We start from the raw sequence: 27,155 nt of genomic DNA, 5'->3' as shown, positions 1-27,155 counted from the left end.
ATCCATTATCAACAGATAAATGGATAAGCAAAGTGTGGTATGCACATAACATGAAAGATTACTCAGACTTAAAAAGAAAGAAAATTCTGTTACATGCTACAACCTAGATGAATCTTGAGGTCTTTATACTAAGTGAAACAAACCAGTCAAAAAAAGACAAATACTGTATGAGCCCACTTATATAAGATGTTTAGGTTAGTCAAAATCATAGAAACAGAAAGTAGCCTGGTGCTTGTCAGGGGGTGGGGAAATGGAGTATAGGGAGTTATTGTTTAACGGGTATAGAGTTTCAGTTTTACAAGGTAAAAAGTTATGGAGATGGATGGTGGTGTTGGTTTCACAATGTCATGAAAGTATTTAATACCACTTAACCATACACTTAAAAAGTTTATGATGGAAAAAGTTAAGTTATGTGCATTTTACAGCAATAAAAATTGGATAAAAATATATGAGGTGATGACATGGGTGGAAAGGCACACTGAGATGTGCAAAGAATGTATAAAGCTTTACCCCTGAGACCCTTAGCATTTGGCCCAGGTCATTATATATTGCAAAGGATGTACAGAAGGGTGAATTATTCCCATTCAATGGATTGTCTCCATGCTCCCTCCCCTTTAGCCAATCTCAGATGCAAAGCAAAGCTTAGATGCAAAGCAAAGCTTCAGTGGCAAACTTCTCTTGCCAATGAAGCACACAGCTTATATTTAAAGCACTGCACACAAATTGGCTCATCCAGGTTCCCTCACAACTTAGCAGAATCAGCAATCTCACAGTTCACATTTCACATTAATTAATTATTGATTAATAATTCCATATATTAATTAAAAACATAATGATTTTCTGTTTTTCCTGGCTGTCCTATTTCTATAATCACAAAGTAAAATGGAAATCATGTTGTTATTGCTATATCTGGATATTTTGGGGCCAATCTGGATCAATTTGGTCATCCACTCATTCACGAATTATTGATGAACTATTTCACGAATTATTGATGAACTATTACATGCCAAGGCAAAGTTCCAGCAGCCGGAAATACAAAAATGAACAAACAGATAAGTCCTCATTCTTTTTTTTTTTTTTTTTTTTTGCGGCACGCGGGCCTCTCACTGCTGTGGCCTCTCCCACCGCGGAGCACAGACTCCGGACGCGCAGGCTCAGTGGCCATGGCTCATGGGCCCAGCCGCTCCGCGGCATGCGGGACCCTCCCAGACCGGGGCACGAACCCGTGTCCCCCCGCATCGGCAGGCGGACTCCCAACCACTGTACCACCAGGGAAGCTCCCGATAAGTCCTCATGCTTATGAAACTTACATTCTATTAGAGGAATCAGATATACAACAATGACAGATGATAGATAAATAAGAGAGAGATACATAGATACATAGATTGATAGATGTTAGTGTTAATGCTATGCAGAAAAATAAAGCAAGATAACTGGGTAAAAGGTAATGAGGTCCTACTTCAGATAGGTGTGGAAGTCTAGGTTTAAAGCTAAGTCTCAGGAGTCAATCAATGATATGGAGAAACAAACCTTGCTTTTAGTTATTATTTCTATCAGTAATAGTAACTAACATTTATCGAGCATTTTACATACATGATTCTTATTACCATAGCTTGTGATATAATTATTATTAGCTCCATTTTACGAAGGAATAAACTGAGACTTGGAGCTAGTAAAAAGTTTTTAAAACAGCAAGATCACAGGGCTAATAAAGGGCAGAGACGGGATTTAAACTCAGGTTTTCCTGAATCCCAGGTCTATGTTCCTACTACTAAACTAAACTAAATATTTCCTTTATTAACTTATCTTGTACACATACTTAATCAAAACTGCTCATGAACTATGTTGCTTCCCTCAGTTCCAGTGTCTCATCCTGTCTTCACCTTCCACCCTGCTGGGGCCCAGGCTATGGTGGGAGATGTGTTAGAGCTTTGCTGTGAGGCCCAAAGAGGCTCTCCCCCGATCTTGTACTGGTTTTACCACAAGAATGTCACCCTGGGGAGCATCTCGGGCCCCCTTTGGAGGAGGAGCATCCTTCAACCTCACTCTGATGGCAGAGCATTCTGGGAACTACTTTTGTGGGGCTGACAACGGCCTGGGGGTCCAGCGCAGTGAGATGGCGACACTCAGCGTCACAGATGGGTTGGTGGTACCTGGGCTATAGGTTACATTTATAATCAATAAAATATTTCTCCAATAGACTGTAGAAATTCTCCCAGTGTCAAAGAGTTATTAACATGAAACCAAGGCTTGAGGCTTCTGGAGACTGATACTGATTTCATGGGGGTGGGGGAGGGAAAAGGAATAAATTTTAATGTTAGATTCTGGCAATAACTCTCATGTGCTATTATTTTGAAAATTACAAATTATACTGTAAATGATTCAAATTGAGAAATCAGAACCTGGCAAAAACCTGTCCTAATATATGGCTAGTCCCCACCTACATGTTTTTTGTCTTGATAAAAAAATATTTGGCCCTGAACTCAAGTATAGATCTCTTCACTTAGGGCCTTCCAGTAACAAAATAACACGTATCACCGAGGGGGTCACTGCAGGGCTGCTAAGCATCCTTGGCCTTGCTGCTACTGCTGCTCTGGTGTGTTACTTCAGGACCCAAAGGAATTCAGGTGAGTGGCTATATCATACTCTTTGATGTTGTGACTTTTGCCATTGCTGTAATAACTTGGACTTGTGTAGTACATCCTATAAATGTTAATTATTCCTTTCCAAGTACTAAGCCCTCAGTTCTAATCACTGCCACTCTGTGGCAGTGACAAAAAGGTAGAACAAATTTCTTAATGAAGTTACTACTCCATGTGTTTAATTTGAGATTTAAATCAGAGAACAGAGTTTTGCTTCCATTTAAAAATTAGAAAGTTAAGTATTTACTGTTCCAACCCCTGTCCAAAGCTTACTGAAATCAAAAAGAAGGAAAAACAAAGTCCTCCACTTGTAACAACAACAAAAATTGACAAAAGCCGTAAGTACAAACAATAAACTCTGAGATATATTTGAAAAGCATATAAAGACAGTGATATTTATTAGTAGATAAAATTAATAGATATTCTGAGAATGAAATTAAAATTTCAATTTCTGATTGTTTGTTGCTAGTATATAGAGATTCAGTTGATTTTTGTACATTGATCTCATATCCTGCAACCTTGCTAAACACACTTATTAGTTCTTGTATTAGTTTTATAGATTCCATCAGATTTTTCTGCATGGATGATCAAGCCATCTGTGAATAAAAATAATTTTACTCCTTCCTTTCCAATCTGGATTCCTTTTATTTCTTTTTTTTTTTTTTTGCCTTAATGGACTGGCTAGAACCTCCTGTACAATGTTGAATAGAAGCGTTGAGAATAGACATACTTGTCTTGTTCTTGAACTTAAAGGGGGGAAGTATTTGGACTTTCACCACTGCATATGATCATATTAGCTGTGTTTTTCTTGTAGTTGCTGTTTATTAGGCTGAAGAACTCCCTACTAATTGTAATTTGCTGACAGTTTTTACAGAAAAAATGACAAATGTTTTTTCTACATTGATTGAGATGATCATACGATTTTATTTTATAGTCTAGTGATACGATTTTGGATTTTGAATGTTGAACTGGCTTTGCATTTCTGGGGTCAACCTAACTTGCTTATAATTTTTGAATTTGATTTGCTAAAATTTTTAAGAACGTTTGCACCTATGTTCATAAAGGATATTGATTTGGTAGTTTTATTTTCTTGTCATTTCTTTTTTTGTCTTGATGTCTAGGTAATACCCACTTAGTTATCACTTCCAGAATTCTTCATTCCTTTCTGTATATACATACATCCATATGGTATCATTCTCTCTCTGCTTGAAGGACTTTTTTTTTTAACATTTCTTGTAGTATGGGTTTGTTTGTGAACTTAATTGATAGTGTTGCTGAAGTCTTCTATATACTTACTGATTTTCTCTTTACTTGATCTATCAGTTATTGAGAGAAGGGTATTGAAATCTTCAACAATATTTGTAGATGTTTCCATTTCTTCTTTCAATTCTATCACATGTGCTTCATGTATTTTGAAACTTTATTATTAGGTGCACATATATTTATCATTGTTATGTGTTTTTGATGAAATGACCACATTATCCTTATGACCTTTTTATTCCTGTAACATCATTTACTCTGAAATATTCTTTGATATTAATATATTAATATAAATAATGTTAGCATGATATTTCTTTTTTCTACTCTTTTACTTTTAATTTATTTGTGCCTCTATATTTAAAATGTATTTTTATAGATAGCATATAGTTAACTTGGATTTTTTATCTAATATGGCAGTCTCTACCCTTTAATTTTAAAAACTTAGACCATTTACATTAATGTGATTATTGATAGGGTTCAGTCCCTAAATCTATTATTTTGCTATTTGTTTTCTATTTGTCTCATCTGTTCTTTGTTTTCTGTTTCCTTTTTTTACTACCCTCTTTTGGACCACTTGAGTATTTTTTATGATTCCATTTTATTTCCTTTTTTGGCTCATTATATATATAACTCATTGCTTTGTTATTTTAGTGGTTGTTTTAGAGTGTATGGTATACGTATCTAACTTATCACAGTCTACGTACAAATGACATTATATCACTTCATGTATAGCATAAGAATCTTACCATTGTGTACTCCATTTCTCCCCTGCCGTTACATTGTTATTAATTTTGTAAACAATTATCCTTTAAAGAAGCTTACATATAGTTTAAAAATATTATACATTTACTCATAAAATTACCACTTCCAATGTTCTTCATTCCTTTTTGTATCTCCATATGTTCATCTGGTATCATTTTCTTTCCACCTAAAAGATTTCTTTTAACATTTCTTGTAGTATGGGTCTGCTGGTGGTGAATTATTTCAGCTTCTGTATGTCTGTAAAAGTCTCTGTTTTGCATTCATTTGTGAAATATATTTTTACTGGCATAGAATTCTGGGTTGAAAATTTTGTTTTCTTTCAATATTTTAAAGATGCTGTACTGTCTTCCTGTGTGCATGATTTCTAACAAGAAATCTGCCATCATCCTTGTCTTTTTCTTATGTGATTGCTTTTATTTTTCTCTCTGAATGTTTTTTCATGGATCAGAAATCTTTGAGTGCATGGACTGTTTTATTCAGTGCTTTGGGTGCTTATAAGGTTTCAAGACTTTATATCTGGAATTACTAATCCTTTACTTTCTGTCTTTCTCTGTGGTGTAACATGAACTCTCTTTTTCTGTCAGACAAAATACTTCTGTTTTCCTTTTTCAGGGCTCATATTGAAAATCAAGCAAATAAACAAATAATTGGGTCTCAATTTAATGAAGACTTTACATACTTTCCTTAATGATAGTGGTTAAGCATTGTCTTCTGACTTCCACTTTCAGGTCAATTAATGAGCATCCATCCTTCCTCTTCTTTGTACAAAATATGGCTTCATCATTTTATGACTGATATTTAAAGCTACTTAATAGTTTCTTAAATAATATTACATATACAATTATGTGTGTAGCACTAACCCTGATAGTACTCATCATAAAATCTGTCATTCATTTAGAGTCTATTACATGCAATTTTATAGTGTCTAATTCTCTGTTTTTCAGTATGTACATTTCACTTCAATTCAACCAATATCATTATAACCATATTAAAGATGAAGAAATGAAGATTTGGGGGGAAGTTAGCAACCTTTCCAAATTCATGTGTATCTACTAAGAGTTAGAGTTAGGTCTTAACTGGGGTCTCCCTCTAGCCCTTGAGTCCATATTCTCTCCATTACATCTTGGTAACTTGTAAAAGGCTGGTTGTACCTCCTACTTTAAAAATTACTTTTCTATCTCATTGCCTATCTGGATGTCATTTATTAATCAGTAACATACTAGAAGTGCAGACATTAGAACCTCAGTATTGCAGTTGATAATATTCAAAAAACAGGTTGCTCAGTCAGTACAACACCAAATAACACAAGGGAAGGAAAGATTACCAATCATTATTTTATATGATCCATGAGGGCAGAAACCCAGGAGATTCTGTCCTCTAGATCTAAGGGAAATGTTTTTTTAAATAGCAAACTCAACTAAGGAATTCTGACAGAGTCAATCAGAGGGTCTCTGCCTTTCACATCTCAAAATATTGTCTACTGTACTCCCCTCATAGCAAAGTCTTCCTTCTCATTATTGACCAGCCTTCTCAGGGAAGATCTCAGCCCTTTCAAATTCATCTAAAAGTGAAGGACTCTGCTCCTTAAGCCTGAGTGTTTTCTCCAAGTTACCTAAGGGAGTGATATATTTATTGACTCTATAACTGCTTGGAATTAAATTCCAGTAATGTAACTCTCCAAACTCCAGTCTCCTTAGCTGTATAATGGTCATAATAATAGTATATACCTTTTAGGTGCTATGAGACAATCTATGTAAACTGCTTAGCACAGTGCCTGGCCCATATATCTTTAGTGAACACTAACATATTATAAATAGCCACCTTCTGGGTCTGTTTTCCTTTATGCAGATGAGGAGATGATCTGACTTTCAGATGCATCCTGGGACTTAATTAACCTGCTTACAAGTAAGGATATTAGTTGTTGATTGATATGGTTACAATGGCCCTGAGGAGAGAGATACAGGCCAGGATCATGCTTACACACCTCTATTTTAACTCAGGACACTTGGTTCACAAAGACGGGGTTTGTAGACATTAATCAGTCATTTTCCATGAGAAGTAAGGCTGAATATGTTTACTTTGGGAAATAACTTGTGTTCTCTAAGACCAGTGAGACAGATATAGAGCCACAGATAAGTAGGCAAAGTGCAGAGATGGGAAACTGGGAGGAGGCTGTACTGGGCAGGCCAGAAAGATTTCAATATTTTTCTGTTAATGGAAAGCTGGCATATTTTCAAGGCTGATGGAGTAGGCTTCCAAATTAGGTTTACATGTAGTCACCTATTAAAAAATTGTCAACTTGTTTTTCTTTTAGTCCTCATAGTACATAGTTTAATTTGTTCAGCTGTTTAACAAATCTTTACTAAATATTTTCAACCTTCTAGGCATTAGAAATAGAAAAATAATTAAGACAAGTTTTGCGCCCTCAAGTAACACACCTTTTCACGAAGGAGAGAGTTAGAGGCAAACACAGAAATAGATAATTAAAATACAATGTAGTAATTTTAATATTGCAGGGTTCTATGTGCAAGGATATAGGTCACTTAATCCAGTCTGTTGGCATCAGGGAAAGCTCTGGAGGAGGAAAGATAAATTGGTATTAGCCAGGAGAAAGCGAAGGAAAGAAGGGGTATGGAGAAGACAATATGCACCCAATGTTGTTGAAATGGATTTGTAAGGTCAGAGATAAAGAAAGGTCTGAGGTTATTCTGGTAGTCCTATTGAGTCATACTCGTGTAATAAGTATTAATTTTAACCCCCTTCTAGGTCTCAGTCTCCTTGTCTCTACCTTATAGGGCTGCAGTGAGAATAGAGAAGTGGGAGTACGGGAAGCACTTGATCTAGAGTTAAATATTAAGTTGTCTCTCTTCTGCTACTTGGTCACAGCTACTTAGAGTTCATGCTGCTATTACTGATTGAGTGATTGAGAATAAGTGTGACTCTGTGCAAATGTCTCTCCAGACCCCACCTTCCTTATCTATAACATGACATAAGGGGTGGAGCTGGATGTTCTCAAAGATTTGCCATAGCTGAAATCTAGGCTGAATTTGATTTCCGGGAAAGGATGTTCTAACAGAGAGCACATTGTCCACGGAGATCACTTATCATCAATGTTCCTTTTTTCATTTTTCAGGAGGACTTTCCACCACTGGAACACCTAGGTGAGGTCTCTGCTTCTTGTGCTGTCAGCATTTTCATTTTATTTATGCTCACAAGATAGAACATGGAATTATGTACATTAAAAAATATTTTACTCATTTCCTGTTAAAATTTCAAATTCTTATGAAATAAAAAATGTGATTAAGAAGGCCACTTTCAATCATAGTTGTGAATAATACTCACTTATACCTACTTATACACAGAATTAATGTTATTTACTATCCATGGTTAATTTATCTCCTTCCTTAAGTGTGCACCAGTAGAGAATTGATCACTGATGTCTTAATGATATCATCTTTCATAAGGCTACATTTATTCACTCCCTTATTGCTCATTTCCCCACTCATACACTCATTCAGGAAACAATTATTGAATGCTGGCAATGTTCAACTCACAATATTAACTGCAGAAGGAAATGAAATTGGAAAAAAATACTTTTCCTGAAGAGCCTTCATAGTATTTTGCAGGAAAGGTAGGTCATTGTAATATGAGGTAGAAAACTGAAAAGAACCTAAAAAAGGACAAAGGTCAACTTCTGTGGAATGCAGAAGCCTTTGTGTATCGATGTTGAAACATTTAAACTTTTGAAAGTAATAAAAAATAGGCAAACACAAGTGTTTACTCTATCAAAGGGACCTTGAGCTATGTAGCCTTTGTCTTCTGACCTTGCCTCAGCTGGCCTTCTCTGTAATGCTGCCCTGGCTCTGTCTTGTGCCATACTTCTGACGTTTTCTCAAAAGATGCATGAAGACTGTTAGAGTAGCAGCCATGATATTTTCACATGAACCATGCTGAGCTCTTCCTGGATATTGATTTTCCTGAGATTCTGTATAATCCACAAATACTTTTCTCCTTTTTGTCTCTCTCCCCTTCTTCACAGTTACAGTCCCAGGGAGTTTCAGGAACCTTCTAGAACCTCCAACACAGACCCCCAAGAGCCCACTTACTCTGAACCACCAGACCCAATGGAACTGCAGCCAGTGCACAGCAATGGTGAGAACTTCCTAAGGAACAGAGGGCTCCAGGGAGGACCCAGGGAGGGAAGAGAGATTGAGCAACAGTCCATGGCTCAGTCATATTCAATATAAAAATGTCATTTCTGGCACGATGTCAAGGTTAGAAGGTGGTTATAAACTTAGTGACTGGGAAGAAGATTTTATAGTGTGAGTTCTTGACTACAGCCAACTGTGATCTATTCTTTTGCAGTGGATCTTGGTGAGAGCAACCTGGTTTATTCCCAGATCTGGAGTATCCAAGATACAAAAGAAAATTCAGGTGAGACACAAGTAGAGGTAAGGTGGCAGTGTTTTATCAAATCCAGCAAGGGGTTTTTGATCAAAGAATCATCTCAATATGAATCCAACATGAGAGGTATTAACTGCTCCTCTTATATTACCAATCTTATAATCACATCCATTCCCTCTTACCTGTCTACACTGCCACCATTACCCCATAAACTCTTTAAGGACAGACACCTTATTTCTTTGCAAATATATCAGTAGCATATAGTGTTATAATTAGAAAATGAGAGGCCCCCTCAAATTTTTTTTAATGAATGAATGAACATAATTGCTAAATTAAGCCTTTAATTATGTAATGTGTAGACAATTGTAATTCTCTTAGCTGGTCTCTTTATTTCTAATCTCATTCTCCTTCCAACCTTCTAACGACCTGTTTCCTGCATGATCCCTCTGAGATGCACAATTGATCACATCATTGTCTAGGTTAACTACCCTCAGTGATTCTCCATTTTAAAGCATGACCCTTGCCTCCCCCTGTGATTTTGTCGCTCCTCTAAGCTCTGCCTTATGTCCTTACTTTAGCCATATTGAACTCTTAACATTTGCTTGATCAAACTGGGTTGTTTTGTGCTTTGGTGCTCGTGCTTCTTATTTGTCTTGTAATGTTCTTGTCTCTAGTTTGTCTGTGACCCTTGCTCACATTTCAAGAAATAATTCAGTTACCATCGTGAAACTCAATAGTTCCCAACGACCTTCCCTATCTCCTAACCTGAGAGGAACTGATTACCCTTTGTGGCAACAGCATAGTTTAATATGTATTTTTATCTTAGTGCTCATAATACTTGTTGCATTTGTTTCCATGTCTATTTCTCTCCTTAAAAATGATAAGATTCTTAATTGTATGGACTGAGTTTATATCATTTTTGCCTCTTTATGGCTTACCAATGCTTAATAGAAGGTCATTGTTCACTGAATGCTTATTGGCTGAATAACTAAATGAAAGAGATCCAGAGAATCCCTTGGAAGGATAGGAGAAATACACACACTGAATTTTCTCAATGTTAGCACTGCATATCTTTGGCTTACTGGGCATTTTCTGTTTGGCCTTAGAATGCCAAGTCCCTGTTGGAGCTGCCTCCTCCAATTTCTCTGTGCAAAGTGAAGTGAATCATATTTATTTCCTTCTCCCAGATGATCAATGTAGCCATTGAGGCCCTAAATAGAGGTAGGGAGGTGGAAATAACAGAATTGCTGTGCTGGGGTTGTGATGAGCAGTGGAAAAAGGAAGATATTTTCAAGAAAATCATTCTGGGCATTTTATGGGTAGAGGAAAGGCTTTATTGTTTACAAGTGTGAGGATGAGATTCTTGGTCTGTGAGGGCTTGGAAGAATTCAGCAGAGGAGACAGCTAGGAAATGAGTCCGCAGAGGAAAGATTGGCTTGGAATGCACTGTGAATAGGTTGTAAGTTACAGTGTATTACCCACAGTTTAATACTTTTCTTTCCTCTTCCCATCCAACAGCAAATTCACCAAAGAAACACTGGGAGGATAAGGTGGGTTATATTTCCTGGATTGCTTTCCTCTCTGCTTTTCCTCACCTACATTTAGGTACTTACTATTTGTGTTTTGGTTTTTTTTTTTTTCCACCAGGAGCCTGCAGTCATCTATTCAGAGTTGCAGAAGGCACATCTAGATGATTCTGCAGGGCTGGCTATCAATCAAGACAGGGACCCTGAAGATGCTGCAGAAAACTATGAGAATGTCCCATGTGCATTGTCAGCCGTAGACCACTAGCTCTGTACCCATAGTGGGTCACAGAGACCCTGAGAAGCAGCCTGTGTCATTATCTCTGTTATCTCCAGCCATGCTACCTCTTTCCCTCCAGGGCTCAGCATCCCAAGAGGCTGGGCTATAGGGGACATCAGGCTGGGTGAAAGTTCTGCCAAGTTCCTCTGTGCCTGAGTCTGTGTGTTCTCTAGGAACATAGTGAGCAGCATTTGAGTAAATTCTGCATTCTTTTCACAGTAGAGACACATGTGAAGGCAGGGCAGTTAGGCCTTCAGCTCCTGGGCCTGTTGATGAGAAAGGAGAAACGGTCTAGCCAGGATCATGAGGATGCGATCGTGACCAGTTGATCTAAGTGGGATCAAAATCTTTTAATGTACTATCTCTACATAAACAGTTTGTTCTAAACATCTGTTTCCATTTTTGTGTGGTTGATAGTGGCTTTGCTGATGTTCTGTTGTATATGCTTTGTTCCAGCTACCAAATTGGAAACAACCAAAAAGCTTTGTTCTATCCACATATATACTATTTCTTCATGAAATATACATCAGTATTAAGATTTTTTTAATAACACATTCTATTTAATGGGAGAGAGCTTCCAAATTGTCTGATTAGATAGTATAATGGACTGAATTGTATTCTCTCAAAATTCAATGTGACTATACTTGGAGATAGGACCTTTAAGGAGATAATTATGGTTAAATGAGGTCATAAGGGTGGCCCTTAATTGAATTGGACTGGTGTCTTTCTAAGAAGAAGAGGAGACACCAGAGCCCTCTCTATCTTTCTTCATGCACACAGAGGAAGGGCCATGTGAAGACACAGCAAGACAGATATCTGCAAAGCCAGAAGGAGTCAGGAAGGGAGGTCTCACCAGAAACCAACTCTGCCAGCACCTTGATCTTGGACTTCTAGAACTGTGAGAAAATAGATATCTGATGTTTAAGCCACTTAGTCTGTGATATTTTGTTATGGCAGCCAGAGCAGACTAACACAAATTTATACATAGATACATAGATGATAAATGATTGATGATGATGATGATGATGATGATAGATAAATAGATAGATAAAGCTAGATGCAGGTATATGACACACACACACATACACACCCCAGCCCACACAGAATTTGTAGTCTTCAAGATACTTCATCTCTCATAAGATCAAACATTCCTCCTACCAGTTGCAGCTCAGTTTTACTGTATAATTATTCAACATCCACTATTTGATGGCTACAGAAGCATCAACATCAATCTTGGAAGGTCAGTAGAGCCAATGATTTACATGACTCAGATGGTAAAGCTTAGTGTCACTCAGGAGCCCTCATGACCTGAGCTGGCAGTGGGTGTAGAGATGCAAGGCAATTAGTAGGCTCAAAGGAAGACATCCCCTTCCATTGCTCAGTGACTCCTAATCAATTCCTCAGTTGACTGACAGATATGAAGAAAAAACATTTTTTAAGTATGCCAGCAAAAAATGTCAGAAGCAGTTTTATTCATAAGTTCTGAGGCAGAAAAGGAATAATTGAAATTGTTAGCCTCTATCACCTAGTGTTACACTGAACATTTTTAGCTTTGAAAACAATAGACCTTAAGGAAAGAAGCTAGAAGTTCACTGAGGACTGATGTACCTCAACTGATACAATTTATGGACATCATTGATTTTATACCAGCCATCGTTGATAATGTTAAGTAAATAATGAAATGATGCTTTGCAAACCTTGAAAACAACTCAGCATAAAAGTACTGTGTATTTCAAATTTTATGTTTTTCCCCTTGGGTGTCAGAAGCTTAGCCATCAGGAAGTATAACATATATCAAAATGCAATCTGATTTGAGGCTTTTAGCCTTGGCTAATGAATTCAACTAACAAGACCATTTGCCAAGGGAAAAAATGATTGCCTTCTTAAAGAGGAAATACATATTTTTATTATGAAAGAGGGACTTACCATTCTAGTTTCCATACTAGTAGGTACAATATGCAATCCATAATGTATGCCTGGCCTTTAGCGGGAGCAAGGAATCCAGGTGTAGTCTGTGTCTGTGCTTAAATTTTGCTCCAAATGCCTCCCCACCTTGAGCTCCAGAACGAATAAGGTATACAGGAGAAGGGGAACGTGACACTAGATCCAGCTGTGGGAAACCCATCTAAAAGAGTGGTGACAAAAGGCAGGTTTTCTCTCTTGACTTAAGAGAAAAAGAAATCCCTAAGGGAGAAAGACAGGATTGAGGTGGCTTCCCATGGACAGTGAGAGTCACTCCCCAGGAGTGCATGCAAGAGGTGCAAGCAGCACCAAGGACAGCAACCTCTAAGACAGACAGAATCAGGAAATACCAGCAAGAAATGGGGACACCAGAGGGGCTGTACAGCCCACAGAATAGTTCCGAGTGTATGGAGGACCTCCCTCCCAGAACCCCTTATGCAGGTCTTCAAACTAAGGGCAAATAGTAGTACCTGTAAGCAGTCAGGGAGGGTCTAAGGAATATTCAGAGAAGATTCATGAGGAAATTATTTTCCCAACTAGTCAGGAAGGTAACAATTGAGGCATTAAGATTCAAGATATTACTATAATTTATTTCTTTACATTTATTTTATTTTTTACAAATAATTGAATAATTTATGTGGAGTAAACTGCATGGATTTAAAGTATACAATTTGATGAATTTTGACAAATATATGCATCCATGAAGACACTACCACAATCAAGATCCCAAATATCTCCATCACCCCCCAAAGTTTCCTTATCCTGTATGTAATACTTCTTTCCCTCCACCTTTATCTTATGCAATCATTGATATGCTTTCTGTCACCATAGATTACAGTGTATTCTCTAAGATTTTATATAAATAGAACCATAGAGTATATACTCTTTTGTGCCTGGCTTCTTTCACCAAGCAGAAAGATTTTGAGACTCATTCACATTGCTTCGTGAATCCATAGTATATATATATTTTTGATTGCTGAGTAAATATTTCATTATATATATATACCACTTCTGGTTATCCATTTACCTGTTAATGGACATTTGGATTGTTTCATTTGTCATTATTAAAAATAAAGCTGCTATGAAAATTCATGTACAATCCTTTGTGTGGACATATGTTTCCATCGCTCCATTGTAAACACTCTGGAGTATAATTGCTGGGTCACATAGTAGATTGATGCTTAACATTTTAAGAGGCTGCAATACTCTTTTCCAAAATGGCTGTACCATTTTACATTCCCATAAACAGTGTTTGATAGTTAGAGTTGCTCCACATCCTTGCCAACACTTGGCATTTTCAGTTTTTAATTTTGGTCACTCTAAGGAGTTTGTAGTGTGGTATAGTGTTATCTCATTGTGGTTTTGATTTCGTTGATAATCAATGATGTTGATTATCTTCTCAATTCCCTATTAGCACTTTGTAGGTCTTCTTTTGTGAAGTGTCTGTTCACACATTTTACCTCTTCTTTATTGGATAGTCTTTTTTTTTTTTTTTTTTTTTTTTGCAGTACGCGGGCCTCTCACTGTTGCAGCCTCTCCTGTTGCGGAGCACAGGCTCCGGACGCGCAGGCTCAGCGGCTATGGCTCACGGGCCCAGCCGCTCTGCGGCATGTGGGATCTTCCCGGACCGGGGCACGAACCCATGTCTCCTGCATCGGCAGGCGGACTCTCAACCACTGCGCCACCAGGGAAGCCCTACTGGATAGTCTTTTTTATGATTGAGTTGCAAGAGGTTTTTTTGTTTGTTTCTTTACATATCCTGGTCTGATTTATGTGTTGCAAATGTTTTCTCCATGTCTGTAACTTGCCCTTCATTTTCTTTCTATTTTTTTTTTTGTCGTATGCAGACCTCTCACTGTTGTGGCCTCTCCTGTTGCGGAGCACAGGCTCCGGACGAGCAGGCTCAGCAGCCATGGCTCACGGGCCCAGCCGCTCCACGGCATGTGGGATCTTCCCGGACCGGGGCATGAACCCGTGTCCCCTGCATCGGCAGGCGGACTCTCAACCACTGCGCCACCAGGGAAGCCCTGTCCTTCATTTTCTTAATGGTGTCTTTTGAGAGAAGATATTCTTTTATTTTTGATAAAATCCAATTTATCTACTTTTTCATTTTATGGGTAAGCTTTGTGTTTTTTATATAAGAAAGTATACCCCAAAGTCAAAAGATTCTTTCCTATTTCATTTTCTAGAAATTTTATAGTTTAACTCTTACATATAAACCTAAGAACCATTTAGAGTGAAAATTTTTGTGTGTGTATTGTGTGAGGAAAAATGTTCATTTTTTTCTTGTGAATATCCAGTTGTTCCAGCACTATTTGCTGAGTAAACTTTCTTTTGCCTCTTTATAATTTGAGTTCTTTGTCTTCTTATTACTGAGTTACTGGAGTTCTTTATGTATTTGGGATATGTATACCTTTGTCAGAAATGCTTAGCAAATATTTTCTCCTGATACATGACTTGTCTTTACATTTTCTTAACTGTACCTTTCAAAAGCAAACATTTTTAATTTGATGTGGTGGATTTATAGTCTAAATCGTTACCAGTTCCCCAGCCCAACAGCTATTCCTTGTTTCTACATCTTCACATTTCCCAATCATTAACTCTTGAGTCAGGCTTTTACTTCAAAAGACAAGGTCACAGGGGTATGTACATGATTTCAAATCTGATTTCTAATTTAATTACATTGTTATTGGAGAACATTCTATTACTTCAGTCATTTCAGACCTATTGGGACTAGTTTTATGACCCAGTATATAATCTGTCTCGATGAATATACCATGTGCACTTGAAAATAATATATATTCTGCAATTTTGGAGTGTCCTATTCTATAAATATCAATTAAGTCAAGGAAGTTGAGAGTGTTGTTCAAACTTTCTGTGTCTTTATTTAGTTTTTGTCTAATGTTCTTTGGAGAGCTGAGAGAAGAATGTTAAAATTTCCTACTACGATTGTGGAATTATGTATTTTTCCCTTTTTACCATCAATTTTTGTGTCATGTATTTGAGGCTCTGGTACTAGATGTATACACATTAATAATTATGGATTCCTGAAGTTGTCTCTTTCACCATGAAATTCCATTTTATCTCTAATAATAATCTGTCTTGAAATCTATTTTATCCAATATTAGTGTAACCACTCCAGTTCTCTTATGCTATTGTTTGAATAATGTATGTTTCTATCCATTTACTTTCATTCAGTGTCTTTATATTCCAGGTGTGTTTCTTGTAAGCAGTGTATAGTTGGGTCTCACTTTTTTAAGTATTCAGATAATTTCTTTCATTTCATTAGTGTTTAGACCACTAACATTTCAGATAATTATTGATATGGTTGGACTTATTAACTTTAGTTTTTGCTTCCTATTTTTCTCTACTGTTTTTTTGTTCCTTTGTTTTTCCCTTTCCCTCTTTTGAATTATTTGAATATTTTTAGTATCCTATTTTAGTGTGTTAAATATGGCAATTTTATTATCTTTTTAGCTATATGTCTTTATATTATTTTTAAAGGCTGATCTAGAGATTACAAGATACATTCTTTTTTTATTTCTTTTTTTTTATTAGTTTCTGCTTTATAACAAAGTGAATCAGTCATACATATACATCTGTTCCCACATCCCTTCCCTCATGCATCTCCCTCCCTCCCACCCTCCCCATCCCACCCCTCCAGGCGGTCACAAAGCACCGAGCTGATCTCCCTGTGCTCTGCGGCTGCTTCCCACTAGCTATCTACCTTACGTTTGGTAGTGTATATATGTCCATGCCTCTCTTTCGCTTTGTCACAGCTTACCCTTCCTCCTCCCCATATCCTCAAGTCCATTCTCAAGTAGGTCTGTGTCTTTATTCCCGTTTTAACCCTGGTTCTTCATGACATTATTTTTTAAATTCCATATATATGTGTTAGCATATGGTACTTGTCTTTCTCTTTCTGACTTACTTCACTCTGTATGACAGACTCTAGGTCTATCCACCTCATTACAAATAGCTCAGTTTCATTTCTTTTTATGGCTGAGTAATATTCCATTGTATATATGTGCCACATCTTCTTTATCCATTCATCCGATGATGGACACTTAGGTTGTTTCCAGCTCCGGGCTATTGTGAATAGAGATGCCATGAATATTTTGGTACATGACTCTTTTTGAATTATGGTTTTCTTAGGGTATATGCCTAGTAGTGGGATTGCTGGGTCATATGGTAGTTCTATTTGTACTTTTTTAAGGAACCTCCATACTGTTCTCCATAGTGGCTGTACCAATTCACATTCCCACCAGCAGTGCAAGAGTGTTCCCTTTTCTCCACACCCTCTCCAGCATTTATTGTTTCTAGATTTCTTGATGATGGCCATTCTGACTGGTGTGAGATGATATCTCATTGTAGTTTTGATTTGCATTTCTCTAATGATTAATGATGTTGAGCATTCTTTCATGTGGTTGTTGGCAGTCTGTATATCTTCTTTGGAGAAATGCCTATTTAAGTCTTCTGCCCATTTTTGGATTGGGTTGTTTGGTTTTTTTGCTATTGAGCTGCATGAGCTGTTTATAAATTTTGGAGATTAATCCTTTGTCAGTTGCTTCATTTGCAAATATTTTCTCCCATTCTGAGGGTTGTCTTTTGGTCTTGTTTATGGTTTCCTTTGCTGTGCAAAAGCTTTGAAGTTTCATTAGGTCCCATTTGTTTTTGTTTTTTTTTTTCATAGTATACTTATTGTTTATTTCTTTTTTTTATTAGTTTCTGCTTTATAACAAAGTGAATCAGTCATACATATACATCTGTTCCCACATCCCTTCCCTTATGCATCTCCCTCCCTCCCACCCTCCCCATCCCACCCCTCCAGGCGGTCACAAAGCACCGAGCTGATCTCCCTGTGCTCTGCGGCTGCTTCCCACTAGCTATCTACCTTACGTTTGGTAGTGTATATATGTCCACGCCTCTCTTTCGCTTTGTCACAGCTTACCCTTCCCCCTCCCCATATCCTCAAGTCCATTCTCAAGTAGGTCTGTGTCTTTATTCCCGTTTTACCACTAGGTTCTTCATGACATATTTTTTTAAATTCCATATATTTGTGTTAGCATACGGTATTTGTCTTTCTCTTTCTGACTTACTTCACTCTGTATGACAGACTCTAGGTCTATGCAACTCATTACAAATAGCTCAATTTCATTTCTTTTTATGGCTGAGTAATATTCCATTGTATATATGTGCCACATCTTCTTTATCCATTCATCCGATGATGGACACTTAGGTTGTTTCCAGCTCTGGGCTATTGTGAATAGAGCTGCAATGAACATTTTGGTACATGTCTCTTTTTGAATTACGGTTTTCTCAGGGTATATGCCTAGTAGTGGGATTGCTGGGTCATATGGTAGTTCTATTTGTAGTTTTTTAAGGAACCTCCATACTGTTCTCCATAGTGGCTGTACCAATTCACATTCCCACCAGCAGTGCAAGAGTGTTCCCTTTTCTCCACACCCTCTCCAGCATTTATTGTTTCTAGATTTCTTGATGATGGCCATTCTGACTGGTGTGAGATGATATCTCATTGTAGTTTTGATTTGCATTTCTCTAATGATTAATGATGTTGAGCATTCTTTCATGTGTTTGTTGGCAGTCTGTATATCTTCTTTGGAGAAATGCCTATTTAAGTCTTCTGCCCATTTTTGGATTGGCTTGTTTGTTTTTTTGCTATTGAGCTGCATGAGCTGTTTATAAATTTTGGAGATTAATCCTTTGTCAGTTGCTTCATTTGCAAATATTTTCTCCCATTCTGAGGGTTGTCTTTTGGTCTTGTTATGGTTTCCTTTGCTGTGCAAAAGCTTTGAAGTTTCATTAGGTCCCATTTGTTTATCTTTGTTTTTATTTCCATTTCTCTAGGAGGTGGGTCCAAAAGGATCTTGCTGTGATTTATGTTATAGAGTGTTCTGCCTATGTTTTCCTCTAAGAGTTTGATAGTTTCTGGCCTTACATTTAAGTCTTTAATCCATTTTGAGCTTATTTTTGTGTATGGTGTTAGGGAATGATCTAATCTCAAACTTTTACATGTCCCTGTCCAGTTTTCCCAGCACCACTTACTGAAGAGGCTGTCCTTTCTCCACTGTACATTCCTGCCTCCTTTATCAAAGATAAGTTGACCATATGTGCGTGGGTTTATCTCTGGGCTTTCTATCCTGTTCCACTGATCTAACTTTCTGTTTTTATGCCAGTACCACACTGTCTTAATTACTGTAGCTTTGTAGTATAGTCTGAAGTCAGGGAGCCTGATTCCTCCAGCTCCGTTTTTCGTTCTCAAGATTGCTTTGGCTATTCGGGGTCTTTTGTTTTTCCAAACAAATTTTGAAATTTTTTGTTCTAGTTCTGTGAAAAATGCCAGTGGTAGTTTGATAGGGATTGCATTGAATCTGTAGATTGCTTTGGGTAGTAGAGTCATTTTCACAATATTGATTCTTCCAATCCAGGAGCATGGTATATCTCTCCATCTATTTGTATCATCTTTAATTTCTTTCATCAGTGTCTTATAATTTTCTGCATACAGGTCTTTTGTCTCCTTAGGTAGGTTTATTCCTAGATATTTTATTCTTTTTGTTGCAATGGTAAATGGGAGTGTTTTCTTGATTTCATTTTCAGATTTTTCATCATTAGTGTACAGGAATGCCAGAGATTTCTGTACATTAATTTTGTATCCTGCTACTTTACCAAATTCATTGATTAGCTCTAGTAGTTTTCTGGTAGCATCTTTAGGATTCTCTATGTATAGTATCATGTCATCTGCAAACAGTGACAGCTTTACTTCTTCTTTTCCAATTTGGATTCCTTTTATTTCCTTTTCTTCTCTGATTGCTGTGGCTAAAACTTCCAAAACTATGTTGAATAAGAGTGGTGAGAGTGGGCAGCCTTGTTTTGTTCCTGATCTTAGTGGAAATGGTTTCAGTATTTCACCATTGAGGACAATGTTGGCTGTGGGTTTGTCATATATGGCCTTTATTATGTTGAGGAAAGTTCCCTCTATGCCTACTTTCTGCAGGGTTTTTATCATAAATGGGTGTTGAATTTTGTCGAAAGCTTTCTCTGCATCTATTGAGATGATCATATGGTTTTTCTCCTTCAACTTGTTAATATGGTGTATCACATTGATTGATTTGCGTATATTGAAGAATCCTTGCGTTCCTGGAATAAACCCCACTGGATCATGGTGTATGATCCTTTTAATGTGCTGTTGGATTCTGTTTGCTAGTATTTTGTTGAGGATTTTTGCATCTATGTTCATCAGTGATATTGGCCTGTAGTTTTCTTTCTTTGTGACATCCTTGCCTGGTTTTGGTATCAAGGTGATGGTAGCCTCGTAGAATGAGTTTGGGAGTGTTCCTTCCTCTGATATTGTTTGGAAGAGTTTGAGAAGGATGGGTGTTAGCTCTTCTCTAAATGTTTGATAGAATTCGCCTGTGAAGCCCTCTGGTCCTGGGCTTTTGTTTGATGGAAGATTTTTTTTTTTTTTTTTTCTTTTTGCGGTATGCGGGCCTCTCACTGTTGTGGCCTCTCCCGTTGCGGAGCACAGGCTCCGGATGCGCAGGCCCAGCGGCCATGGCTCACGGGCCCAGCTGCTCCGTGGCATATGGGATCCTCCCAGACTGGGGCACGAACCTGTATCCCCTGCATCGGCAGGCGGACTCTCAACCACTGCGCCACCAGGGAGGCCCCTGATGGAAGATTTTTAATCACAGTTTCAATTTCAGTGTTTGTGATTGGTCTATTCATATTTGCTATTTCTTCCTGAGTCAGTCTTGGCAGGTTGTGCATTTCTAAGAATTTGTCCATTTCTTCCAGGTTGTCCATTTTATTGGCATAGAGTTGCTTATAGTAATCTCTCATGATCTTTTGTATTTCTGCAGTGTCAGTTGTTACTTCTCCTTTTTCATTTCTAATTCTATTGATTTGAGTCTTCTCCCTTTTTTTCTTGATGAGTCTGGCTAATGGTTTGTCAATTTTGTTTATCTTCTCAAAGAACCAGCTTTTAGTTTGGTTGATCTTTGCTATCGTTTCCTTCATTTCTTTTTCATTTATTTCTGATCTGATCTTTATGTTTTCTTTCCTTCTGCTAACTTTGGGGGTTTTTTGTTCTTCTTTCTCTAATTGCTTTAGGTGCAGGGTCAGGTTGTTTACTCGAAATGTTTCCTGTTTCTTAAGGTGGAATTGTATTGCTATAAACTTCCCCCTTAGAACTGCTTTTGCTGCGTCCCATAGGTTTTGGGTCGTCGTGTCTCCATTGTCATTTGTTTCTAGGTATTTTTTAATTTCCTCTTGATTTCTTCAGTGATCACTTTGTTATTGAGTAGTGTATTGTGTAGCCTCCATGTGTTTGTATTTTTTACAGATCTTTTCCTGTATTTGATGTCTAGTCTCATAGCATTGTGGTCGGAAAAGATACTTGATACAATTTCAATTTTCTTAAATTTACCAAGGCTTGATTTGTGACCCAAGATATGATCTATCCTGGAGAATGTTCCATGAGCACTTGAGAAAAATGTGTATTCTGTTGTTTTTGGATGGAATGTCCTATAAATATCAATTAAGTCCATCTTGTTTAATGTATCATTTAAAGCTTGTGTTTCCTTATTTATTTTCATTATGGATGATCTGTCCATTGGTGAAAGTGGGGTGTTAAGGTCCCCTACTATGAATGTGTTATTGTCGATTTCCCCTTTTATGGCTGTTAGTATTTGCCTTATGTATTGAGGTGCTCCTATGTTGGGTGCATAAATATTTACAATTGTTATATCTTCTTCTTGGATCGATCCCTTGATCATTATGTAGTGTCCTTCTTTGTCTCTTCTAATAGTCTTTATTTTAAAGTCTATTTTGTCTGATATAAGAATTGCAACTCCAGCTTTCTTTTGATTTCCATTTGCATGGAATATCTTTTTCCATCCCCTTACTTTCAATCTGTATGTGTCTCTAGGTCTGAAGTGGGTCTCTTGTAGACAGCATATATATGGGTCTTGTTTTTGTATCCATTCAGCCAATCTGTGTTTTTTGGTGGGAGCATTTAGTCCATTTACATTTAAGGTAATTATTGATATGTATGTTCCTATTCCCATTTCCTTAATTGTTTTGGGTTCGTTTTTGTAGGTCTTTTCCTTCTGTTGTGTTTCTTGCCTAGAGAAGTTCCTTTAGCATTTGTTGTAAAGCTGGTTTGGTGGTGCTGAACTCTCTCAGCTTTTGCTTGTCTGTAAACGTTTTCATTTCTCCATCAAATCTGAATGAGATCCTTGCTGGGTAGAGTAATCTTGGTTGCAGGTTTCTCTCGTTCATCACTTTAATTATGTCCTGCCACTGCCTTCTGACTTGTAGAGTTTCTGCTGAGAGATCAGCTGTTAACCTGATGGGGATTCCCTTGTGTGTTATTTGTTGTTTTTGCCTTGCTGCTTTTAATATCATTTCTTTGTGTTTAATTTTTGACAGTTTGATTAATATGTGTCTTGGCGTATTTCTCCTTGGATTTATTCTGTATGGGATTTTCTGTGCCTCCTAGAGTTGATTAACTATTTCCTTTCCCATATTAGGGAAGTTTTCAACTATAATCTCTTCAAATATTTTCTCAGTCCCTTTCTTTTTCTCTTCTTCTTCTGGAACCCCTATAATTCGAATGTTGGTGTGTTTAATGTTGTCCCAGAGGTCTCTGAGACTGTCCTCTGTTCCTTTCATTCTTTTTTCTTTATTTTGCTCTGCATCAGTTATTTCCACTATTTTATCTTCCACCTCACTTATCCGTTCTTCTGCCTCAGTTATTCTGCTATTGATCCCATCTAGAGTATTTTTCATTTCATTTATTGTGGTTTTAATCGATGCTTGATTCATCTTTAGTTCTTCTAGGTCCTTGTTAACTGTTTCTTGCATTTTGTCTATTCTATTTCCAAGATTATGGATCTTGGAAATAGAATCTTGGATCAGCTTTACTCTCATTATTCTGAATTCTTTTTCAGGTAGACTGCCTATTACCTCCTCATTTGTTAGGTCTGGTAGGTTTTTATCTTGCTCCTTCACCTGCTGTGTGTTTTTCTGCCTTCTCATTTTGCTTATGTTACTGTGTTTGGGGTCTCCTTTTTGCAGGCTGCAGATTCGTAGCCCCCGCCGTTCCTGGTGTCTGTCCCCAGTGGCCAAGGTTGTTTCAGTAGGTTGTGTAGGCCTCCTGGTGGGGGGGACTAATGCCTGCGCTCTGGTGGTCGAGGCTCGACCTTGTCTTTCTGGTGGACAGGTCCACGTCTGGTGGTGTGTTTTGGGGTGCCTATGGCCCTACCATGCTTTTAGGTAGCCTCTCTGTCAATGGGTGGGGCCGTGTTCCTGCCTTGCCCGTTGCCTGGCATAGGGTGACCAGCACTGTAGCCTGCTGGTCGTTGACTGAAGCTGGGTGCCGGCGTTGAGATGGAGATCTCTGGGAGATTTTCGCTGCTTGATATTATGTGGAGCTGGGAGGTCTCTTGTGGACCCGTGTTCTGAAGTTGGCTCTCCCACCTCAGAGGCACAGCACTGACTCCCGGCTGCAACACCAAGAGCCCTTCATCCACCCGGCAACTGGGGACAGACACCAAAAGCAATGGGAACCACGAACCTGCAGCCCGATCAAAGAAATGAAGAAGAAATAGGCAGTCCGTAAAATGAAATAATGCCATTTGCAGCTACATGGATGGACCCAGAGATTATCATGCACTGTGCCGTATTTGTTTCTTCTTATGTCTACTCCTCCATTGAACTGTGTGCCAGGCAAGAACCAGGTTTTTTTGTTTTGTTTTGTTCTGTTTATCTTTATATCTCCAGGGCCTCAAAGCCACAGTCGTCCCTTAGCTCCAGAGCTCATTAGTTTTATTTTCGAGGAGAGTGGTTCGGTACGGACGGGTCGCGGAGCTCCCCGAAGTCGGCCACGTCAGACTCCGAGCAGAACTTCTACAATATACATTCTTAATCTTTCCTGATCTGCTTGAAATTAGTATTCTACTTCTCCATAGAAAATGGAGAAATGAAACCATATAGATATCTTTATATCCCTGCTCCTTGAATTATTTATGTGATATTTGTCGTAGGTACTACATTTACATACCTGTAAAAAAATCACATAAGTGATTGTTGTAATTTACGTTTTAAGTAGTCACACATATTTTAAATAACTTAAGTAGAAAATTGTAATCTTTTTTTTTCTCCAGATATTTCAATGTTCTTAACTTTTCCTGAAGATCCAATTTTCCCTCTGATATAATTTTCCTTCAGTACTTAATATATTCGGACATTTTTCATGCTCTTAAGTATTCTTCTAAAACATGAATTTAATAGCTATATAGTATTGCATGATATAGATTCCCCCATTTTAGGATATTTCATTTTTTTTCTACTTTTGTAAAAACTTTGAGGTGTAACTTCTGTCTGTATCTCTGATTATTTTCTCACAATAAATTCGTATTGGGAAATGGAGTATAAAGAATGTTAAAGTTCTTAATCCAGTACAACTTTATATTTTATTGTTCCAGAAACGTGCATGTGTTCCAACACTGGGTGGTGTATTTTTTTTTTTTTTACAAATATGATAACAGAAGCTATATTTGATGGTTTACATTTTATTTGGTTATTAATGAAGTTGAATATCATTTTATGTGTGTGGGGTAGTGTTCTTTTTTTTTAAACCAATAGTCAATTTGTGATAATATTTTTATATTTTTTCTAGCATTTGGAATCGTCTTTTCCTAGCGAACTGTGTGATTACTTTATGAACTAATGATACTAATCCTTTACTTATTATGTGTGATGTAGATATTCATGGCGTGTCCTTTGCCTTATACTTTTGTTCATGGTATTTTAATATGCCAAAGTTATCTAATAGAATATAAAAATATATTCATTTATGAACGTGCCCTCTTCCAGCCAGGGGTGAAGAGACAGGACATCTGCTGACACTTCTCTAAACTTCTCTAAACATGAAACCAAAACTTGGTCTGAAGAGAGGAAATACCCATGTGTAATGTGGAAGACATGCCACTTCTTGAATTGCATTCTCCAAAGCAGGGTGTCTTGATGCTCAAAATCTCTGAAAATTAGGTGTCAGACAGAAAGAATTAAAGATTGGGGCCCCTAACTGCAAACAACCTAACAGCAAAGGACGATTTCAGAATCACGGACTAAGGGTTACTGCTTAAAAGAACCATAATCCTTGGGTCATTCAGTCTAAAGAAGAGCTTCATTTTTCCAAAAGCAAGTATGGTGGAATATATATTGAAGCATCTACCTTTGTCTGTGCTACACACTTACAGGGGACATACTCTTAAGATGCAAGCCAAAAACAGTGCCTTGTTGGTGAATAAAGAGACATTTATATCAAGGATTATAACTTATAATGAAATAGCCTCTCACAGGTCCCTTTGACATTTCAGTTTCCTCCCAGTACTGTCCTTCTAGTAGATAAAATCATATTTACACGTTACTCTCTCTGACAACTGTAAATTCTTCTCTCTCCCTTCCTTGGTTTGAAGGAAGTTGAATGGATCTATCTACACAAGCCACTCTTAAAATAAATCTCTCCCCTCTTCTCAGTCGATGGATAATTAAGGTGATTCTGCTTCAACAACTGCTCATTTCTTCAGCCTTTCAGCTAGGACTGGCCTGCTTTACATATGGTGTGAGGGGTAAAAAAGGAACAGAGGGAAGTAAGCACAAAAGGAAGAAGTAGTGGTTAGTAGGTTGCTGAGAAAGTTCTCAGAAGTTTGCAGATTGAAAAGATTGGAAAATGAGCAATTCTGTGCAAGTGTCTGGTTTCTTTTCTTTGGCAGTTCCAGGCAGAAGAAAAAAAAAATCTGTGACTTCCGTTCCTGCTTTATGGTCTCCAGGCAAGGTCCACTCCCTTTATCAGCACCCAGAAAACTCATATATATCTATCTAAGCCCCTTCTCTCTAACAGCTACAAGAGTGAGGCTCCCATCACATGAGGCCAAGAGACCTCCATGGTTACACCCATCTGCACCCCAGTCTCTTGCCTGTCATTCTGTGTGAGCAGGGCCTGCCCTAAAAGGTAACCTTATCTGCTGAGGAATGCTAATGAGGGAGGGATAAGACCTCTTCAAAGAGAAGGGCAGGTTTTACAGGTGGCTATTGATGGAACAATGTCTGTGCCCTCAGTCTCCTTGGGATTTGGCAAATGACAGACTTCGGTGAGATGGATCCTGAAAACAAAGGGAATCTTGTAGAAAAATCCACGATCCACGTCCAGAATAAAGTAGTATCCTTGTGATCATCATCTGCTTTCAATAGTCAACCCAGCCATTTAGCTTTAGCTTCCCATTAACCAGGTGCCTCAACTAGTTCTTCATATAAACTTTTTTTTTTTGATCCCTCAGTACCTAATGGAAAGAAAGGCCCCTAACACTAATATGGTAAAGAGGAGAACCTTGTTCTCCACACAGGTTTCAATCTACTGAAAGTGGAAATTGCTCTTTACTCATAAAATATCGATAGGACTGTTTTGGTATCAGGGAATGTGGACCAACTTATGTGACCTTAAATAGAAGTGGGAAATTATTATGAAAAAACAACTGCTTTTAGAATACTGATCAGAAAGGTCAGAAACAAATTGGAATCAGAAAGTGGGATGCTGTGGGAACCTCAGCACTAACCTGCCCCTGAAACCAGGCAGACTCGTCCACCAGCCCCCTGTGTCCTTGGACAAATACTCAACTTCCTTATGCCTCAGTTTCCTCATATTAAAATGAGAATAACAATATTTTGTGAGGATGAAATGAGTTAACTTGTGCCAAGGGCTTAGAACTATGTCTGAAATTTAGTAAAACACTCAAATAGTAGCTGTTGTTGCGCTGTTATTGTTGTTGCTTGCTTCATTTTATCTAACCACATATTTTGATTTCTATTTTGTTTCTTTCATAGAAAGCCCCACTCTCTGAAACTATCTCGTTTACATAATCGTTTATTTGTATAATATTTGCCTTCTCCGCTAGTATGTAAGTTTCTTCACAACCTCAAGGACAGTGGGTGTCCTGCTGTGTGCCCTGTTTGCTGGTGCTGAGAACTCTCAGCTTGTTTCTTACCCAGACTTGTACTCTAGAAATTGTAACAGTGTCTCATCCCCAGGGCTGGTTCTATCTCCCTAGCTAAATGCTAGACTTCCTACCCCAAGGAGGGGAGCTCCTTGAGCCTCAACTGTAAAGATGAATTAATCAGAATTCATTTGATTTCAGGTCAGACTGAGAAGATGACCATTTATAATGCCTGAAGTTCTGTTCCTTGTAAGGATTCCTTTCAGCCCTTTTTTTCAGGAACAATCCTAGTTGGAGTGGTAAT

General features: G+C 37.8%; 1 protein-coding gene across 1 annotated transcript in view; it reads left to right on the top strand.

Moving 5' to 3' along the window:
• LOC309799211 (Fc receptor-like protein 3) overlaps positions 1-27,155 on the top strand; it is a gene marked incomplete at both ends in the record, with an annotated part of 124,561 nt that overhangs the window by 79,179 nt on the left and 18,227 nt on the right. The window contains 8 exon segments of the mRNA XM_082612199.1: positions 1,859-2,004; positions 2,006-2,138; positions 2,508-2,627; positions 7,798-7,825; positions 8,704-8,816; positions 9,030-9,098; positions 10,587-10,618; positions 10,716-10,858. Of these exon segments, the coding sequence (XP_082468325.1) occupies positions 1,859-2,004; positions 2,006-2,138; positions 2,508-2,627; positions 7,798-7,825; positions 8,704-8,816; positions 9,030-9,098; positions 10,587-10,618; positions 10,716-10,858 (784 nt within the window).

The sequence above is a fragment of the Mesoplodon mirus genome (assembly GCF_964341445.2).
Source record: "Mesoplodon mirus genome assembly, chromosome: 3".
Classification (NCBI taxonomy): domain Eukaryota; kingdom Metazoa; phylum Chordata; class Mammalia; order Artiodactyla; family Ziphiidae; genus Mesoplodon; species Mesoplodon mirus.
This window is presented reverse-complemented; position numbering and strand designations above follow the sequence as displayed.